This window comes from Chelonoidis abingdonii, chromosome 16, assembly GCF_003597395.2.
Source record: "Chelonoidis abingdonii isolate Lonesome George chromosome 16, CheloAbing_2.0, whole genome shotgun sequence".
NCBI classification, from domain to species: domain Eukaryota; kingdom Metazoa; phylum Chordata; order Testudines; family Testudinidae; genus Chelonoidis; species Chelonoidis abingdonii.
In genome coordinates this window covers 10,417,311-10,435,980 of record NC_133784.1, presented here as the reverse complement: position 1 = coordinate 10,435,980, position 18,670 = coordinate 10,417,311, and the positions used below count along the sequence as shown (strand labels likewise).

The 18,670-nt window shown below is 44.8% G+C and overlaps 1 protein-coding gene across 1 annotated transcript in view; it reads right to left on the bottom strand.

Annotated features, from left to right (window-relative positions):
* Nucleotides 1–18,670, bottom strand: part of FRMPD2 (FERM and PDZ domain containing 2) — a 101,013-nt gene that overhangs the window by 57,878 nt on the left and 24,465 nt on the right. Inside the window, exons 15-24 of the mRNA XM_075073053.1 lie at nucleotides 18,021–18,177; nucleotides 13,939–14,149; nucleotides 11,278–11,381; nucleotides 9,747–9,845; nucleotides 7,024–7,131; nucleotides 6,792–6,908; nucleotides 5,129–5,364; nucleotides 3,500–3,608; nucleotides 1,195–1,280; nucleotides 877–1,024 (exon numbers count right to left, since the gene is read on the bottom strand). Coding sequence (XP_074929154.1) covers nucleotides 877–1,024; nucleotides 1,195–1,280; nucleotides 3,500–3,608; nucleotides 5,129–5,364; nucleotides 6,792–6,908; nucleotides 7,024–7,131; nucleotides 9,747–9,845; nucleotides 11,278–11,381; nucleotides 13,939–14,149; nucleotides 18,021–18,177 — 1,375 coding nt within the window. The remainder of the gene's footprint in view (nucleotides 1–876; nucleotides 1,025–1,194; nucleotides 1,281–3,499; nucleotides 3,609–5,128; nucleotides 5,365–6,791; nucleotides 6,909–7,023; nucleotides 7,132–9,746; nucleotides 9,846–11,277; nucleotides 11,382–13,938; nucleotides 14,150–18,020; nucleotides 18,178–18,670) is intronic.

Below are 18,670 nucleotides of genomic sequence, written 5' to 3'. Positions count from 1 at the left end.
CCCCCTGTCCCAGCCCTGATCCCCCTCCTACTCTCCAAACCCCTCAATCCCAGGATGGAGCACCCTCCTACACCCCAAACTGCTCATCCTCAGCTGCACCCCAGAGCCCACACCCCCAACCAGAGCCCTCATCCCCTCCCACACCCCAACCCCCATTTTGTGAGCATTCATGACCCACCATACAACTTCTACTCGCCAATGTGGCCCTCAGGCCAAAAAGTTTGCCCACCCCCGTGCTAGACCATCAAAGAAGGGCAGTAACAGTTCTTTTCAGCTCTGGTTTCCTGGCAGGGTAAGTGCATCATAGGCCACACCTCTGCCCCAGGCATTCCTCCTTTAGCAAGAGTGACATGGCCACTCTGTCTTCATGCTCATAGCAGTGTCTGGGTGCCCCTGGCATGAAGATGCGGTGGAGGAGGAGAAAGGGGCTGTTTGCCCCATCCTGACTGGTGCACTCCTGCACAGGGAACCATTATTCATCCCTTGATCAATTAACTGTGCATATGTAGTGCTTCAAACAGAGGATAAAGCAAAAAGTGCCACTTACAATACCTGCCAGGCCTGATTTTGCTCTTGTGTACACCAGGAGTCACTCTACTGACCTCAATAGGGTTACATCGGTGTAAATTAGCTGGTGTATCTGAGTTGCAACCCAAAATGCTTCAGAAATAACAAATTCATTTAAATCATGGCACTAGTATCACCTGTTATGCTTCTATTTATTCAATATGTAGTTACACTGTATAATCCGCAGGAAACATTCTGGCATATCTTTTTGTGACCAGTGCAAATCTTGTATGATCTTCCATTCACTTCTTACAGAATGGAATGAGTAAGTGGGAGGAAGACACCCCGGGTGCCTTTATCATTGCTCACCATCTGTTGCAAAGGAATAGCCATTGGGACCAGCTGACAAGGGCGTTGCCAAGGAAACGATCACAGATTTCTCCTCCGTTCTGTCTTTAGCAGCTGGACATGGCTCTGCAGATTTGTGACGTCCCCTTTCTAGAAGCAGCCTGACAACCTAGCAAGATGATGGACAAGTTTCCCTGACACTCTGCATAATCAGCATTGGCTTTTCATTTCTCTCTAACTAACATAGCAGAAAATAAATGTTCCTGGGCCCAGTTCTGCCACCCAGACTCACATGAAATAGCCCCTTGCTCCATCATTGAGATCTCCCCTTCTACAAACCTGGCCAGATTTCTTCAGGCATTCCACAGCCTGCTTGTGTGTGATGCCACAGAGGCTGATCCCGTCCACCTCCAGCAGCCGATCACCTGAGGCAGACAACAATTGGGGCAAGTTGCTTTGAAGTTTTAATCTAACAGGGATGACCTACCAGCACTTTGCCAGTTGTGACTGATCTTGGTGAGTTAGGTTTTACAACTGTATACTGTTACTGCTGTGTTTGCAGTATTTCCTAGAAAGTCCTTGTAATGAGAGACCCTTCAGATTATGCACTGATGTGATCTAGTTACCAAAAGCAACACTAAAAGATGTTCACAAGTGGAGTCCTTGAACATATATTTGAGAACCACTGGTCAGATGTGTGCTTACATAGAGTTCCCTAATCTACAAAAGGACACCAGGTATTGCCAGAGTGAGCTACAGGGACTGCATATTCTGAATCCCAGACAGCTGGAAGGTAATAGTTTTGTTTGCCCCACCAACTTGTAACTGTTAACACATTTCAAAGACCCCTAGAGAGAATGCAGAGCCAAACGTTTAATTCTGCAGTGCAGAATTGTACTGTCAAATGTCCTACCTTTTTTTATTTGTCCACCCTTATCAGCTGGTCCTCTGGGGATAACTGACTTCACGTATATTCCACCATCACGCACGCTAGTGTTGATACCACCCTGCAAATATTCACCCACCATTTACATTAGTGCCTTAGTATGATTTTCCCTTGGTAAATCAAAACCATATTTTGATGTGTCACCAAGCAAATTCTGAACAGAGTTTTTCAGAAATCAACAATGGCTACAGAAATTGCATATTTTTAAAATGGGGGTGGGGTGGACTGGAAACAGATACTACTCCCCCACTTTGTATCTAGTTTGTAACATGCTCCTCAAAGCAACAGCCATGTCTTATTCTCTCTGTAAAGCACTGGGCAGATCGATAAGGCTACACACAATTATTTAATCATATTCATTCATAAACACCTCCCCATGCCATTGGGAATGTGGTTACATCTCAAAGCCTGCTAACAGCCCCAACTCCCCAAATCTGTGCAATGCACTCAATGGCTATTAATGTTTCAGAGGAGATATAAAAACAAGGTTGTGACTCTTGACCACTTGGAGCCATTCACAATCCTACGCCACTTTCCCCAAGAAGAGAAATGTGAGTCCTCAGGCCCTGGGCAAATTCCAAACTCACTTAATTCCATTCTGCCAAACCACATCCCTGGGCAATTTCAAGTGACCAAGATGGATGCCTTTCTGGAAGATATACTTTAGCCACAAGTTATTGGGCTCACTCTTATCGAGGCCATAGGATGGGATTCTCTGGCCTGTGTTATACACAGGCCTGTGTTATACTTAGATGGTCGAAGCAGGGGCAGATTAGTCACTGAGTTAACACGGCCCATACCCAGGGGCCCTGGCTAACTGAGGTGCCCCCACGACCTGACGTGCTCTGCCTGCCCGGCGCTCCTGTTGGGGAGCAGGGTGGGGGCGTTCCTGCCAGGGAGCGGGGTAAGCCCCCGCACCCAAACCCTACTTCCTGGCAGGAGTGCCAGGCAGGGGGTGGGCCAAACCCCAATCCATTTTGCCTATCAGGAGTGCCGGGAGGCGGGGACTGCAGGCAGAAGGGGTGGGGAAGGGCCTCCACTTGCTGTGGCCCAGGGCCCCACAAACCCCTAATCTGCCTCTGCATCACAGTGGTCCCTTCTGGCCTTAAATTCTATGAAATCTATGACACACTATTAAATGGCTGTTGCTTTCCACCCCAGTGGCAGCTGCATTTCAGTGGCTGGTGAAGTGATCCCTGGATCTATAGGGACGATTGATTAATTCCCCAGATGCAGTAGGGGGTGTTATCTCCATTTCTGCCCACCCTGGCACCTCTGAACTAGGGAAGGAAACATTATGTTCCCACTGAGACCCCATAGTAGCCTCACTAACAGACGCTGTCTAGAGAATACTCTGAATTGGTGCATTTCCCAGATGCATTGTCCAGGCCCCTCCCTGGCATACCCTGACACTTTCAAGCCTTCAGCTGCATTATGGTTTCAGGGAGCTTATGCTGCTGTGACCTTTATCCAGGTTGACTTTCTGCCACTGCAGCTCCTCAGCCTGGGTTCTAATGGTGAGAATCGGGATGACTAGAATCCGTGGTTTATAATCACTTCATCAAGCACTGGGATCTCAGGCTGAAATTCATGTCCTGGGTATCGCTATCAGTACATCTTCCTTTAGAGCTGCACTTTGCCATGTGTACCAGGTAATGTCACAGTGTTAAGGATGCATTGCAAGATCAACAATAATACTTGCAGTCACACTGATTCCAAGAGTCCCATCTTCTTTGACCAACTCCACAGAATAGATTTCATCTGAATTGCTTTCGGCAGATGGTGGAAAGTGAGAGGAGTTGGCTTCCTGTCTCAAAATATAAACACTAATGAGACTGTTACACGGGAGATCAAGAAAAATATTCCAGCAGAAATAAAGGGCTCAATCATGCTCTCATTTACGCCAGTGTAAATCCGAGTAACACCACTTATAGCCACAACATTCCTCCAAATTTACACCAGCGTCACTCACAGAAGAATGTGGCTCAAAACGTAAGCTGCGGATAGATGGGGAGGTCAGTTAAGGCTAGACCCATAAGATTTTCTGTCTGGTTTTCTAGAACTGGTTGAAATTTTCTGCAAAAACGTCAGTCAAAATCTTGATATTTTCACAAGAAAAAATAGGGGGAAAAACCCCAACAATACAACCTTTTCCCCTAATTTTTGACCAGCTCTAGACTTGGCCACTATTTCCCAGTTTCAAAATTATGATAAACAAAAGCAGAAAATTTTAAAGCAAAATTTTCCCTTGATATTTTCCCCTCATTTTTTGACCGAGGGCCAATGGGCAGAAAGCACAAGGGGTGCGCAGATTTTACAAGGATCCCCTGTGTCAGATATATGCACAAAAGTGCACTGAGGGGTGGCATGTGAGGTGTCTGCTGAGAGTCAGTAACCCAATGGTCATCGTAATTATTACAAAATGTATGTGTGGGTAATATTTAAGGAGTTATGTGTCTATAATGAAAATATGTTCTCAAGGTCTTGGAGTTAAGACAGGTCACCAGGAGGTGATGTACCTTGGAAATGTTCCTTTCAGACAGGAGGTAACAGACACCTGTCTCCCTGCCTGTCCACTTGTGTATTGTATCCCTCATAATGTATACCTATTTGCATACAAAGCAAGTAATGAAATGACAGACTGTGAAATTGACAAGACGACACAAACAGCAGCAGGTGTCCTATTTATGAATAAAGACAAAGGATTGTTCTTGTATATTTTGGAGTGTAAGGAATCATACTGAGTCCTTCATGTAGGAGGCAAGGCAAGCGCATGTCTATCTCCTGAAAGGAGCGTCACACCCAAACCTGACTCTAAAACGCTGCAAGGATTTTGGGTGAACAATACTCTACTAGACATGAGAATATCTTGCTAATTAAATCTAGGTTCTAGAACATGTATTATGATTTAGGTTTATATGTAACCATTTGTTTCTAATATGCCTGCTTGCTCTTACTTGAATCTGCATGCTTTGTTAAAGAAACCTATACTTGATTTCACTATAAACATATATAAGTGCTGCATGATCTGAAGTGGAACTGGTAACCTGGGGTGTTTTGTTCCTTTGGAAGCAGCAAATCTGCAAATATTGTGAGTGTGCAGTGGACCTATAAGGCTTGCTAAGCACTGGCACAGGTCACCAGAGGAAGTTGTGGAATTGCTATCATTGGAGGTTATTAAGAACAAGTTAGAAAAACACTTGTAAGAGATGATCTAGGTTTACTTATTCCTGCCTTTGTGCAGGGGGATGGATACTTCCACTAACATTTCTATGATTCTTTATTTGACGTAGTGTCACAGCTGAGCAATATCAAAACTGTGGTTACCTCCATATCCTGGCTGTCAACTGAAAGAACAGGAATCTTGGGACGCAATTTTGGTGCTAAATTCCAAGAAAGAACCTTCTCAAGTTCATCTGTATTTATGTCTAATTCTTTGGAAGGTGCTGTATGACAGTCTTGAATCCTTTTTCTTCCACTGTCTGCACAAGAGATCTCAGACCCACTAGTGCTGCTTTTTCTTGACAAATTCTTCTCCTCATTCAGTCCTTCTTCAGATATGTCTATGAAAACAGACCAAAACCAAACATTGCCAGCTGCAAAAATGTGGAGAAAAAGATATTATTATGTATTGGCACAGGAGGAGGAGTTAACTTCAAAAGTGGCTTGGTCCTGAAATCTCAACAAGATCTACAAAACAAGCCATTGTGGAGATAAGCATTTCTGCTTAGAAAATGTGGGGCAAGTGTATTCATTTCATCCTTGCAGGACTCAAAAATTTCAGAGAATATTTTGCTGAAACTTTAAATAGAATAAACCTTGTCCTTGCACTAAGATGGAGCATGGAAACTTTTAGCACAAAAAGCATTTTTAAGAAATTTATTAGCTCCTGAAAGAGGCAAGAGTGGATGGGATTTATGAAGGAAATCACATTTCAGTCTTGATTATTTTGATTGATAATGCAACTGCTTTAACAATCTGTAAACATTTCTTACCTGTATCACCTTTTTTGATACAACCAATCACTATTTATTAAATACTGTAGTTTCTGAACATAAGCACCTTTTCTTAACTAATGCAGATAACAGAAAATCTTTAGGATTTTATGATTTTAAACGTCCAAAATTTTGTTGTTGTTGGGTTTTTTCCCCATTTTTGAGTGAATTGATTGCTGGTCTGACAGCCCTGGGGACTGAATCTCCTTACAGCCACAGAACAGGTAAAGTACTCAGCTGGTAGCAACCATATAAGTTTTACAACAGTACCCTTCTAATGTGCCTCAATACTGCCCTAGAGGGAGCACCAAGAGTGGATTAAGAGAGGAACTTTCCTCTCAATCTCTATTCAGGCTCTTATACTGTGCCCTTCACCTTGGTATATGAGCTCCTGAGTACCTGGACGCTGGGATCCAGGTCTGATACAGCAGTTACTCTATGAGACATCTAGACCCTATGGGAATGCCGGGAGAAAGATCCATTAGATGGAGGAGGGCCAAAGAGGATGAGTCAGAGAGCTGGAGGATGAATTTTAAGGTATCTATGGGGGCACTGATGTTCTCTGGGAATGCAAAGTATGGTGCATCTGGGCCCTGGTTAGTTTTAATCTGCCGCTTGTAACCATCTCTATGAGCCCAGTCTCAACGACACATTCATTTCTTGGCCACTTGCGAGGGGTGGTTTGCGAGGTGGACACCCACTGACTAAGAACTGGACAGTGGGATCAATCCTGAGTCCATAGAAGTCAACAGCCAAGTTCCCATTGACTCTTGTGGTGCTGGCTCAGGTCCTTAGAGCATCAGTTCATTTCACAGTGACTGCTGAACAGCTGTCCAGGGTATCTGCTTGTGGTCACATGCACTCACTACCGAGCTGGGCTGAATTATAACCTACATTTAAGAGGCAAAAGCCTCCAAAGGAATCCCATTACCAGTGCCCTGAGCCAACCATTCCCATGGCCCATAAAACCATTCACCTCCCAAGCCCTATTGTACCTTTGGGTTGAGAGATGATCAGTTCCACGTCATCAGGAGAATTCTGTATAATTTTAACCGCGGTATTAAAAGAAACACCTTCGAGGCTAACTTTATTCACGGAGATGAGTCGTCCCCCTAAAAACAGGATTAAAACAAAACACATCAGGAGGGGGGGCGGAAATAAGGCCAGATCAGTCCATTTTAAACGATGAAAGCATTTGAATTCTAATTAAAAACCGGGGACGGTGACCTGGTTTGATAAGCCCAGCTCTGTCTGCAGGTCCCCCGGGGATAATTGATGCGATGAATATTCCGAGGTCTAATTTCCCCACATTTTCTCCTCCAATAATTACAAAACCTGCAAAAATGAGATAGCATGAGAAGTTGGAAAAGCTGGTGTTAGAAAAATGAACCTTAGGAGAACAAAAGCATCTTTTCCATTGCCATAAGTTATCTACATACTCTGGGGAACGGAGCTCTTTGATTTTGCCTCATCGAGGCCCTGGTTCGGGAAGCAATTCAGTTTGCATTTAACTTTAAGTATGCACTTTTTTTTCATAGATTCATATATTCTAAGGCCAGAAGGGACCACTGTGATCATCTGGTCTGATCACCTGTATAACACAGGCCAGAGAACTGTCCCAAAATCATTCCTAGAACAGATCTTTTAGAAAAACATCCAGTCTCGACTTAAAATTTGTCAGTGATGGACATTGTTCTGATGGTTAATTACTCTCACCCTTAAAAACGTACACCTTATTTCCAGTCTGAATTTGTCTAGCTTCAATTTCTAGCTGTTGACTCGTGTTAGACCTTTCTCTGTTATACTGAAGAGCTGATTATTAAATATTTGTTCCCCACTGGACACAGCAGTTCCAGTAGCAGTTGCACCAGTGCAAAATACAGAGATAAAATAACATCTCTTCTCCTACTCAAGATTCCCCTGTTTATGCATCCCAGGATTGCATTAGCCCTTAGGCCACAGCGTCACACTGGAAGCTCATGTTCAGCTGATTATCTACCGGAACTCTCAAATCTTTTTCAGAATCAATGCTTCTTAGGAAAGAGTCTCCCCGCCTAGTTTAAGTATGGCCAATATTCATTGTCCCTAGAGGTACACCTTTAGATTTAGCTGTATTAAAACGCACAGTATTTGCTTGCATCCAGTTTACCAAGTGATCCAGATCGTTCTGTATCGTTGACCTGTCCTCTTCATATTCATCACTCCCTCAATTTTTGTGTCATCTGCAAACTTTATCAGTGACAATTTTATGTTTTTTTCTATGTCGTCGATAAAGATGTTAAATAGTGTAAGGCCAAGAATCAATCCCTGGGGATCCCATTCGATGATGATTCCCCATTTACAGTTACATTTTGAGACCTATCAGTTAGCCAGTGTTTAATCCACTTAATGTCTGCCATGTTAATTTGATATTGTTCTAGTTTTTTAATCAAAATGTCAGGCAGTACTAAGTCAAATGCCTTACAGAAATCTATGTATATTACATCAACTCTATCACCTTTATCAGTCAAACTTATGACCCACTAACTTTAGTGGTAAGTGCTTAGGTGCCCTTCCTGAATAGGGGTGCTTTCCTGAATCAGGGCCCTGAAGAGCCATGCTCCCAAGTCATAGAATCCAGTGTTTCCCAAACCTATCAGTGGGTTGCAGGAAAAGTCCAGGTGGGTTGTGCCTTCCTGGAGGTGTTCATCCTTCCCCTGTGCTCTCACCGCTCCTGCGCAGCACACAGCATCATGGAGAATGGGATTCGGGTAGCAGCAGCCCAGAGAAAGCACCTCCAGAACATGCATAGGATGGGGACAGATTACTGACTGCTGGCCCACTGGCTCCATCCATTTCCTCAGCGCTACTGCTGCTTCCTGGATCCAGCTCTCACTTCCTCTATGCAGCAGCATGGGGAGTGGGAGCAGGGCCACAGAAGAAGCGGCTGGAGCTGGCAAGCAACCAGTCAGCAGCCTGATAGCAATTGCAGCCCCTTGGTACAGCTGGGAATAAAACTCAGATCTCCTGAGTCTCAGGCCAGTGCACTAACCACTAGACCACACAACTGTGCTGTCTAGATCCAGACCAGACCTTTCACAAGATTCAAGTTTGTTTGGATCCAGGTTTTAATTTTGGGCTTAGCTCTAAATAATAATTCTGTGTACTCTAAGAACTCCCCACATGGGTTGTCAGCTGGTTTTGAACCCAGAACTTTCAGTACAGATCTCTGTTACTTAAGACTTCAAAGAGTAACTGTGTTAGCAGTCAGCAGTAGTAGGCTGCTACTCTCTAGTGGGTCAATAACTAACAGTGGATGCAGCACACACTTTGCCAGTGTGTTACATAATATAATATTAAGGTTTTACAGTCAGGCATTTAAAAGTCAGATAATACTCAAGTTAAGGTTACATAGTCACTATGCAGCTAAGTAAGCTACATATATAACTGCACAGTGCATGCATTCAAGCCATATGTTGGCATAAAATGCTAAACAAAAAAAACCTAAAAAAAAAATCAAATTTCCTAGGTAACAGATGTCTGTCTAGAACCTAGCGCATTTGGTTCTACACCCAATGCCTACCCAGTGAGGCCACCACAAACTTCTGTGTATTGGTTAAACCTGATGAAAAACTGGCTAATAATGATGCTTTGCCATTTTTAACCAATGGACCTCAAAGTGATATGCAACCATGGGCAGTCACATGGGATCAGCAAGATCAAGAAAGCTACTGACTTGCCCAGTTTCACATGGCAAATACCTTTGGATAGAGACAAATTGATGACATTTCTGTAACTGCTAATACTGAGTCTGGGAACAGCTTATCCTGTTTGCCAGATTTATTTTTCTAAATAGATGTCTAAAAACTGTATAGAAAGAAAGAAAGACAGAAAGAAAGAAAGAATCTAAAGGCCTATATACATGCTCGGACAGTTCTGGTAACAAACATACCATTCATGCCCTTACTCACCAAAGCCATTTTTAGGATCTCGTTTTAAGGTGACACAAATTATTTCTCTTTCTAATCCAGCCAGTGCATTCTCTCTTTGGTTGATTGGGGAACCTGGGGCTGCAGAAACAAAACAGCTGGAATAAATAGACAAGTGCAGACAAGGGGAGGACACTTACATTCTTTGACCATTCGGGTGTTTAGGGTTAAGACACTTTCCTCTTAATTTCAACATCATTATTCCTTTTTTTACATGAATATGCTGCAGATGAGAGGTGCTAGATGGAGAGCCCTGTAGACTGGCATCCTGTATGTAGCTACAGAATGGGTAAGCACTACAGTGCAAGCTTCCCCCACAATGTCCCACCTATACATATTTCCCCTCACTTAGAAGGACCACTTCTATTTAGACGGTCAGGGACCATGTTTTTGTTCTGTGTTTGTACAGCTCAAGAGAGTCCCAGTCCATCACTGGGGCTCCTACGCTACCGTAATACACCTGGAAATGTACCATGCCTTGCACGGTGGGGGCCTGGTCCGTGATTGATTCTGTGATAATACAAAGAATAAATAGCAGTAAGGGGGAGGGGCCAGGCTGGGATCTTTAAAGGAGTTTATGGGAATTAGGTATCCAAATCCCACTACGTCTAAGGCCTGGGGTTATAAAAGGGATTTAGCTTTTGCTGCACTCAGCATTGCAACACCTAGCAGATTTAGCAGCCAAAGTATCATTGACTGGCAATGGGATTTTGGCTGATAGTCCTGTTGAAAATGAAATTTTGGCTCCTAAATCAATTGCCATGCCGAGTGCAGCAATGCCAAAGCACTTTTTCAAATCAGGGCCTTCATCTCCATGGCCTTCCTGATGGCTAAGGAGGCAGGTGCTGTCATGGGATCCAAACAGCTCCAGTCGTTGCGATGGCTTTTTGGTTGGGGTCACTGGTCGTACCATGTCACTTACTGCAAGGTGAACATTGAAAATGTGACTCTGTTCTGAAAAGGGGCTGTGTAAAAATGACATCTTTGTCTTCATCAGATCACCCCCAGCGTGTCTAAGAGTCACAGCTGCTGACTTCAGTGCCTAACATCCGTTTCTATGGCTTTTTACTCCTGCAGTGCCAGCACAGCCATAGAAGGGGGAGCTGCGTTCTCTGCCGCCTCACGCATCAACTACAGAAATGTTGTTATATTTCCATTGGAAGGCCAAATTCCGCCCTTACTGACACCTGTGCCACTTCACGTCAGGCATTTAGATACAGCTAAGCAACCTCACTGAAGACAATGGGGCATCACTGGAGGAATAGCTTGGCCTGCCGGGCCCTTACTACTAGTGTCGATGCAGGGGGAATAAAGAACCCAGCTTGAGTCGCTGAGCCCAGGGTTAGTTTGCAGCCCTGGGCGTGAGAACACCGATCCTTTACTTTGTAAAGTGAGTACATCTGATCTGCCACCATGGAGACGTGATGAATCTGGAGTCCCATGGTACCAGTTGTTATGTTTCCTTTTCAGATCACTGGTGCACTCCGAGTGCGTCACAGACTAGCATACTCACTGCTGGCTGTATTCGGAGTGGAATGGATAGAGAGATAGTCATAACTCCGTCGTTTTTCATTCAGACTAATGTGTACTTCTGACTGGGACAATCCAGAGTGACAGCTAGGAGCAACAAAGGAGACTGACATTAATGTAACAAATTCACAACAGCACTCTCCATCTTCAAGAAACTTTCCAAAGCCGGTCAGAACCAAGATGGGAACAGAGAAATTCCTGGCTCCAGACATATGGCTTGGGCCACTAGATCTCCTTATCAGAGAAGACTAGGCTTAGTCTGGCTGGCATTAGCTTTCAATTGATATCCACTACTCGACCACTCATTAAAGGACTGTATGGGGTGTCCACCCCACACAAGCCCTGAGCAGGTTAATGTCGGCCCGAAGCAGCCAGTTAACCATGAAAACAACAAGGAGTCCAGTGGCACCTTAAAGACTAACAGATTTATTTGGGCAACTCTCAAGTTTTTTATCCACAAAAGCTTATGCCCAAATAAATCTGTTAGTCTTTAAGGTGCCACTGGACTCCTTGTTGTTTTTGTGGATACAGACTAACATGGCTACCTTGTGATAGTTAACCATGGATGCTGCACCTGGAGGGGAACCATGAATTGCTAAGTATGAATGGCAGGTAGAGCCCAGCTCGAGGAGGAGTTGGGCTAGGAGTGTAAAGCTAGGAAGCGAGAGCAGGGAGGAGGTCTGCAGTCACTCCCTAGCAGGAAAGGGAGCTGGCCAGGGACAAGGAGACAATGCAGGGGGAGAGTAAATGCTGGGTTCCTGCCCTGGACTGGGGAGTCCAGCAAAAGGCCAAGAAAGGGAGCAGAGGAAGTTCCCAGAGATAGGCAAGGAGGGGTACAAGGGGTCTGGGGAAACAGCAACAAATTCTGAGACTGAGCAGACCTGGATTGCTACACATATGGTCCCTGAGCTGGAACTGTTAGTTGCAGGCAAGGCTGGGTTCTCCTATCAGCTACTGGGAAAGTGGTACTGGACCTGGAGTCAGAATGGAAGACTGCCTGAAACAGCATACGGACAGCTTGTCTAGTGGGACTCTATTACCCTGGAATGGGGGGACTTTATAATGATCCTCTCTCTTCTAGGCTTTGTTCTACTTCATAGCACTTCAAATGGCATTCAAATCTCTTAAAGGCCTCAGGAGCCCTGTACAGCTACAGCAACCACCCACACATTGGCGCATGTAGTAATGTCAATGAAAGGAGATGTTCTCATTCTGTTTTCTGTGTACTGCACCTTTAAACATAGAATCATAGAAGGACAGGAAGGGACTGAGTCCCCGGCACTGTCCATCTAGACCATCCCTGACAGGTATTTCTCTGACCTGTTCTTAAAAACCTCTAATGACAGAGATTCCACAACCTCCCTAGGTATTTTGTTTCAGAGCTTAACTACCTGACAGTTAACAAGTTTTTCCTAAGGTCCAAACTAAATCTCCCTTGCTGTAATTTAAACTCATTGCTTCTTGTCCTGTCCTCAGTGGATCAGGAGAACAATTTATCACACTCCTCTTTATAATAACATTTTTACATATTTGAAGAGTGTTATGGCCCCACTCTGCCTTCTCTTCTTCAGACTAAACACCCTGCCCTTGTGCATTCAGGCCAAATGCTACCTCTCACAGAGGAGACACACACACTGTGCTTCTCTTGAAGACTTCACTTTTGTTCCTTATTTTCTTCATTGTTTTTCTTAATCCAAAATTAATGGCATTCAGTCCGAAGGTAAATGGGTTGCTCTTTGTGTCTGGAAACGAACATGCCATCAGTTCTGACTCAAGTTCTTACTTGTTAGATTGTTTGCTCTTTGTCTTCCTCTGTGTATGTACAGCACTGAACTCAACAGAGACCCTATCCTGATGGGTGCGGCCTTTGGGCATGAACACAATACAAATATTAATGAAGGGTACAGGCTAGCTCTGAAACAAGGGACCTGAAAGAAGTCTGCAGTGACCTGAAACAAACTAGTTAATTTCAGCCCAAATGGCAGCAAAGCCTAGGGACACTGTTATTATGACTAGACCATGCGGTGTAGAGCAGGAAACTGGTGCTAAACAAATAAGTCCCCTGCCCATGGCACAAACTGGTAGAGAAGAGGACAGCACAGAAGCAAGGCGGTGGGTGGTCACTATAGGTGGAATGCCTCACAAGTTAACATCTGAAGGGAGTGGATGCACTTTGGTGGAAGCATATTGTGAAGTGAGGTTGTATGACACTACAGAAAAGGCCAAGTAACTTTAACCACACAAGTCCAGGCAGAGTTCCCAGCATGCTCCATATAGAGTATGCACACATGAGATCTATCTCTTTGCCTTTATTAACTTAATTAACAATAAAATATAAACCTAAGTTTTCTCCTAAATTTGGCTGCTTTCTAGGGTTTCTCACTACACGATCTCTTCTGTGTCTGCCCCTAGTCCCCTCTGGCTCAGAGATTTTCAAACCTTTATATGCTCCAAGATTGGAGCTAATAGGACCCTCCTGATCTGACATCACAGTAAATCAGCAAAAGTAACACTACACCTCCATGCAGGGTCCTAGCATCTGACATGCTGTCAGACAAAGGTTTTATGTAATAATCACAAGCCAGTTGTTGACCAACATCTGCTTTTTAGTCCCATTCAGAGGAAAAGGCCAATTTAAACTCACCTGCCTAGATTGCTTTTGTCCTCGATCCCATTGTTGGTTTCCACGCTGAGATTATCGCAAGACTTGCTCATCGTCCCAGCAGACATGTGCTCTAGGTTAGCCCCATACAGCACATTTTCTGAGCAGGACAGTCTCTGAATCAGGGCAAGATGTTTGTGCTGAGTTGCATAAGCAGAATTTGATTTGACTGTTTCCATGAACTTGCTGTCCTCTGAGGGAGAAGGGTGAATGAGAAAAAGATAAATCCACTGACTTTCTTCCAGCCTTTTATGTTCAGAACTGCTTTCTGTTAAGCCTTTTTAACATGCCAGCTGTACAAAAAAAACCCATTTTATGTATAGTTGTTCTGATATTCCTTAAACTATCAAGAGGCTGGAGTGTAAGAAAGGGTTTTCAGCATTTTCTCTTATATCACAGGAGGTATTGTGTTTTCCATTTGAATTTGGCTTTCATTCATGTGAACTTTGCTGCAAATTCAGTCTCCACTAAGGAAGACACAGTGTGCAACCCCATTAAACCTGCATGCATCTCTGAAATGTACATTTAAAAAATCTGTCAGTCGAACTGGAAGGTTCTGTCTGCAGAGGTCTGGAGCAGCTATGATCAGCTGATGCTCACCTGTGTCACGTGTATCTGAGGAGACATGCTCCCACGACATCAGAGAGGGATCAGGTCCTCAGCCCTGCACACTCTGTACTAGTGAAGAAGGGATTATTTTGGTGGCAGTGAATGACATCTAGCTTTGCATCTCTAAGTGAAACCACCAATTCCTTATTGATAGCCAGATTTGGGGACTGCAAGAAAGGATCTGCAGGACTGGAGAGGGGTCAGAGAAGAGTAATAAGAATGACTGAAAGATTAGAAAACATTCCTTATTATAGTGCTAGACTGAAGAAACTCTAGCTTAATAAAGAGATGGTTAAGGGGTGAATTGATCACAGTCCAAGTATCTACATGGGGAACAACCATTGGATAATGAGCTCTTCAATTTAGCACAGAAAGATCTGAAACACTCCAATGGCTGGAAGCTGAAGTTAGGCAAATTCAGACTGGAAATCAGGTGTCAATTTTTAACAGTGAGGTTAATTAACCATTGGAACAACTTACCAAGGATTGCAGTGGATTCTCCATCACTGGCCATTATTAAATCAAGACTGGATGTTTTTTCCTAAAAGCTCTGTGCTAGGAATTATTGTGGGGCAGTTCTCTGGCCTGTGTTAGGAGGAGGTCACACTAGATGGTCCCAGTGGTCCCTTCTGCCCTGGGAATTCTATTAATCTATTTACATCCCCGTCTCCAGGCCCAAGGAAAGTCTGGGTATAAGTTAAAGCTGACGGAGTCAACTTTAATTTATTCAGGTTCCATCTCAATGGGCTGGAATACCCCTTAAAGTGGACTTGAGGGCAGTTGATAGCTAAGGACGCACCTAGAAGTACAACAGAAACCCTGCTGCCATGACGATGTGGGTTGCAAGTCAGAGGGCTGGAAATCAATATGGCTGCACATTCCTCACTCCCTCCCCTGTGTGACCCTGATCTCCAGTGACTCTCCCTACTAGACATTTTTGTAGCCCTCTAGAATGTTGCTTTTTAGTTTCATTACACCTAGGCTGCCCGTTTCCTCAGTAGGTTTGATCAGAAGCATTTGTTAAGAGGCACTGAAAGGGTTAACTGTCCATCTTCTCAGCAAAGCCTGAGAGTTGCCATAGTGATGGCTGAGTCGGGGAGATGCACTAAGATCTGCAGAAAATGTGGCGGATGCATCTGAGCCAGGCAGCAGTAAAAGAACAGCTCTCCGAGCCACTAGCGCTGAAGGGATTCTGCCTTGCTGGGGAAAGACCTGCGCTGGGTTGCAAAGAGGGTCTAATTCTGAACAAGGGTCACTGCTGCCTGCCTTCAAAGAACCAATCCATCCAGGAGGACCCACAAGGAAAAGATAACTCTGCACTCAGGATCCACTGCCCCAGCCCATCAGGCTAATCACCTGCACAAGACTGAACAGTCTGTGATTTGAAATGCTTGTAATCAGAGCTTGCATTATAATTTTCCTGCCTCCTAATTAATTTTTCTTCCTCATATCTTGAATGTAATCATTTTCATTACAGAATATTGCTGCTCAACGAGCCTGATGGTGCAATCTTAGGTCTCATTTGTATACTGCAGATCACAGCTTCCTGGCATTAAATCAGAAATAAAAGGGGCCTGAACATAAGTAGAGCCCTACCAAATTCAGGGTCCATTTTGGTCAATTTCACAGTCATAGGATTTTAAAAATCATAAATTTCATGATTTCAGCTATTTAGATCTGAAATTTCACAGTGTTCTAATTGTAGGGGTCCTGAAGCAAAAAGGAGTTGTGTGTGGGGGCAGAGAGTCACAAGGATATTGTCGAGGGGGTTGTGGCACTGCTACCCTTACTTCTGTGCTGCTGCTGGCAAAGAGCTGCCAATAGCTGCTGCTCTCCAGCCACCCAGCTGTGAAGGCTGGGCAGAAGTAAGGATGGCAATATCACAACACCCCTAAAATAACCCTCTGACCCCTCTGCAACTCCCTTTTGGGTCAGGACCCCCAATTTGAGAAACACTGGTCTCCTCCCTCTCTCCCCCGATGAAATCTGCGTCGTATAGGGTAAAAGCACACAAAAGACCAAATTTCACAGGGGAGACCAGAGTTCACAGTCCATGATGCATTTTTCGTGGCTGTGAATTTTGTAGAGACCTAGACATAAGCTGCCTTTCTGCTACTTTCTAACAGGGCTGCAGGGGCCTCCACAAGAGTTTTTCGGGGGCCCTAGAGCAGGTCCTTCACTCACTCCAGGGACCCCGGAAAACTCTCACGGGGCCTGGGCCCCCGGAGCTTTTTCTGCTCTGGGTCTTTGGCAGCAATTTGGCGGCGGGGTGTCCTTCCGCTCCGGGACCCGCTACCGAAGTCCCCTGAAGACCCACGGCGGGGGGGGTCCTTCCACCCTGGGACCCGCAACCGAAGTGCCAGGTCTTCAGCAGCAATTCGGTGGCGGGGGGCCCAGGACCGCTGAATCCTCTGGGCAGCCCTGCTTTCTAACACTTCTGCAGAGTGATTTCCTGTTAATTAAGTTGTACAACAAGAACTTTGTCTCCTATGAAAGAATTTTGAAAATAAATTGATTAAGATATTAACCATTCTGTGCCCATGATATAACCTCATTGCCCAGCATGCAACACTTCCACTTGAGAGGGGGGCAGTCTGACCTAATGGCTAGTACACTCGTATGAGATTCAGGGTTCCTAGCTCAGCCACTGACTCACAAGGCCAAATCTGCAGCTTACAGAAATTGGCATAACTCCATTGAAGTCAGTGGGCCAGATCCTCAGCTGTGAATCAGTGTAGCTCCACTGAAATCAATAGAGGTATGTGAAACCTTGGCCAAGTTATTTCCCTCTCGTCTCTGCCTCAGTTTCCTCATATATTACATTTACCCACCTCTTCAGAATACTTGGAGAGCTGTGGATGCAGAGCGCTATATAACAATCATAACATCATTGAAATGTCAGGCAGGAAGGGACCTGAGAAGTCATCAGGTCCAACCCCCTGAGCTGAGACAGGACCAAGTAAACCTCACTTTTGGTCCTCACTCAGGCAAAAACTCCTAATGGACTAAATTCTGCCCTTGCACAAGCAGGCACAACAGCCACTGACTGTAATTTAACATGTCTCTGCTTGCCCCAGGGCTAGATCTGATCTGTTGTCCTTAAAATTCCCAGCAGGGTTCCTGCAGCTAAGTATAATAAAGCTTATTTCATACTAACCTAGTTTTATGGCACACGTCACCAGAGCACCTCCCAGAGGTTAATTCAGTCTCACAGCCCCCAACCCCTGTGAGGTTAGGAAACATTACAGAGGGACAATTGAGTCAGAGTGAGATGAACTGATTGCACAAGGCCCATGGGAAGTTTGTGGTGGAGCCAAATGGCAAACCCAGATCTTCTGGTTCCCAGCTCAGTGCCTACTCAGCCAGCATCTCTCCTCTCCTTGAGTTTCCTCCATTCCTTACCAAATCTGCCCTTGCCTATTCCCCGTGTGACAGACAGTATCTATGACACTCACCAGATGAAGCTTGCTGAAGCTGCCTGGAATGCATCTGGGCATTAAATTTGTGCTGGGCAGAGCAGAGGTCCAGTATATATTTACAAGTCTTTGCCGTGTCAGTGACGAACGTGTGTTTTTTGCCACTGAAGTTGCTTTCGATCATGAACTTTCTTCTCTAAAGGAAATAAAAATGCACCTTTCACTTTATATTCCACCCAGGACATTACCCAGGAGAATGCAAAGCTTCCCAATAGAATCATATTCGTTTGTCCAGGCATATATCTGGCCTGGCTCTGTAAGTGCAATGAACTCCTTCCACAACTCTGATATGAGTGAGTGGGGTGTCACTCATTTGCATTTGGGTCCTATCCTGACATCCATTGAAATCAGTGGGACTTCTGACATGGACTTCAGTGGCAGCAGGATCAGCAGGCATGAGAAAACTTGGACCAAAGAATGATGACATTTTAGCCCGTCGGACAGCAGACTGCAAATGCATTAAAGGGGCAAGCAGGCTAGTGGTGGGAAGGGAGCGGATGGCTGCGTGGTAATTGGCTGATACACTTCTAATGTCAGAACGCAATGGTGGGGTGGGGGGTGGTATTGCAGTCCCACAACACTGTTCCTAGCACATCAGCATATAGAGAGGCGGGGGGGACATAGAGAGG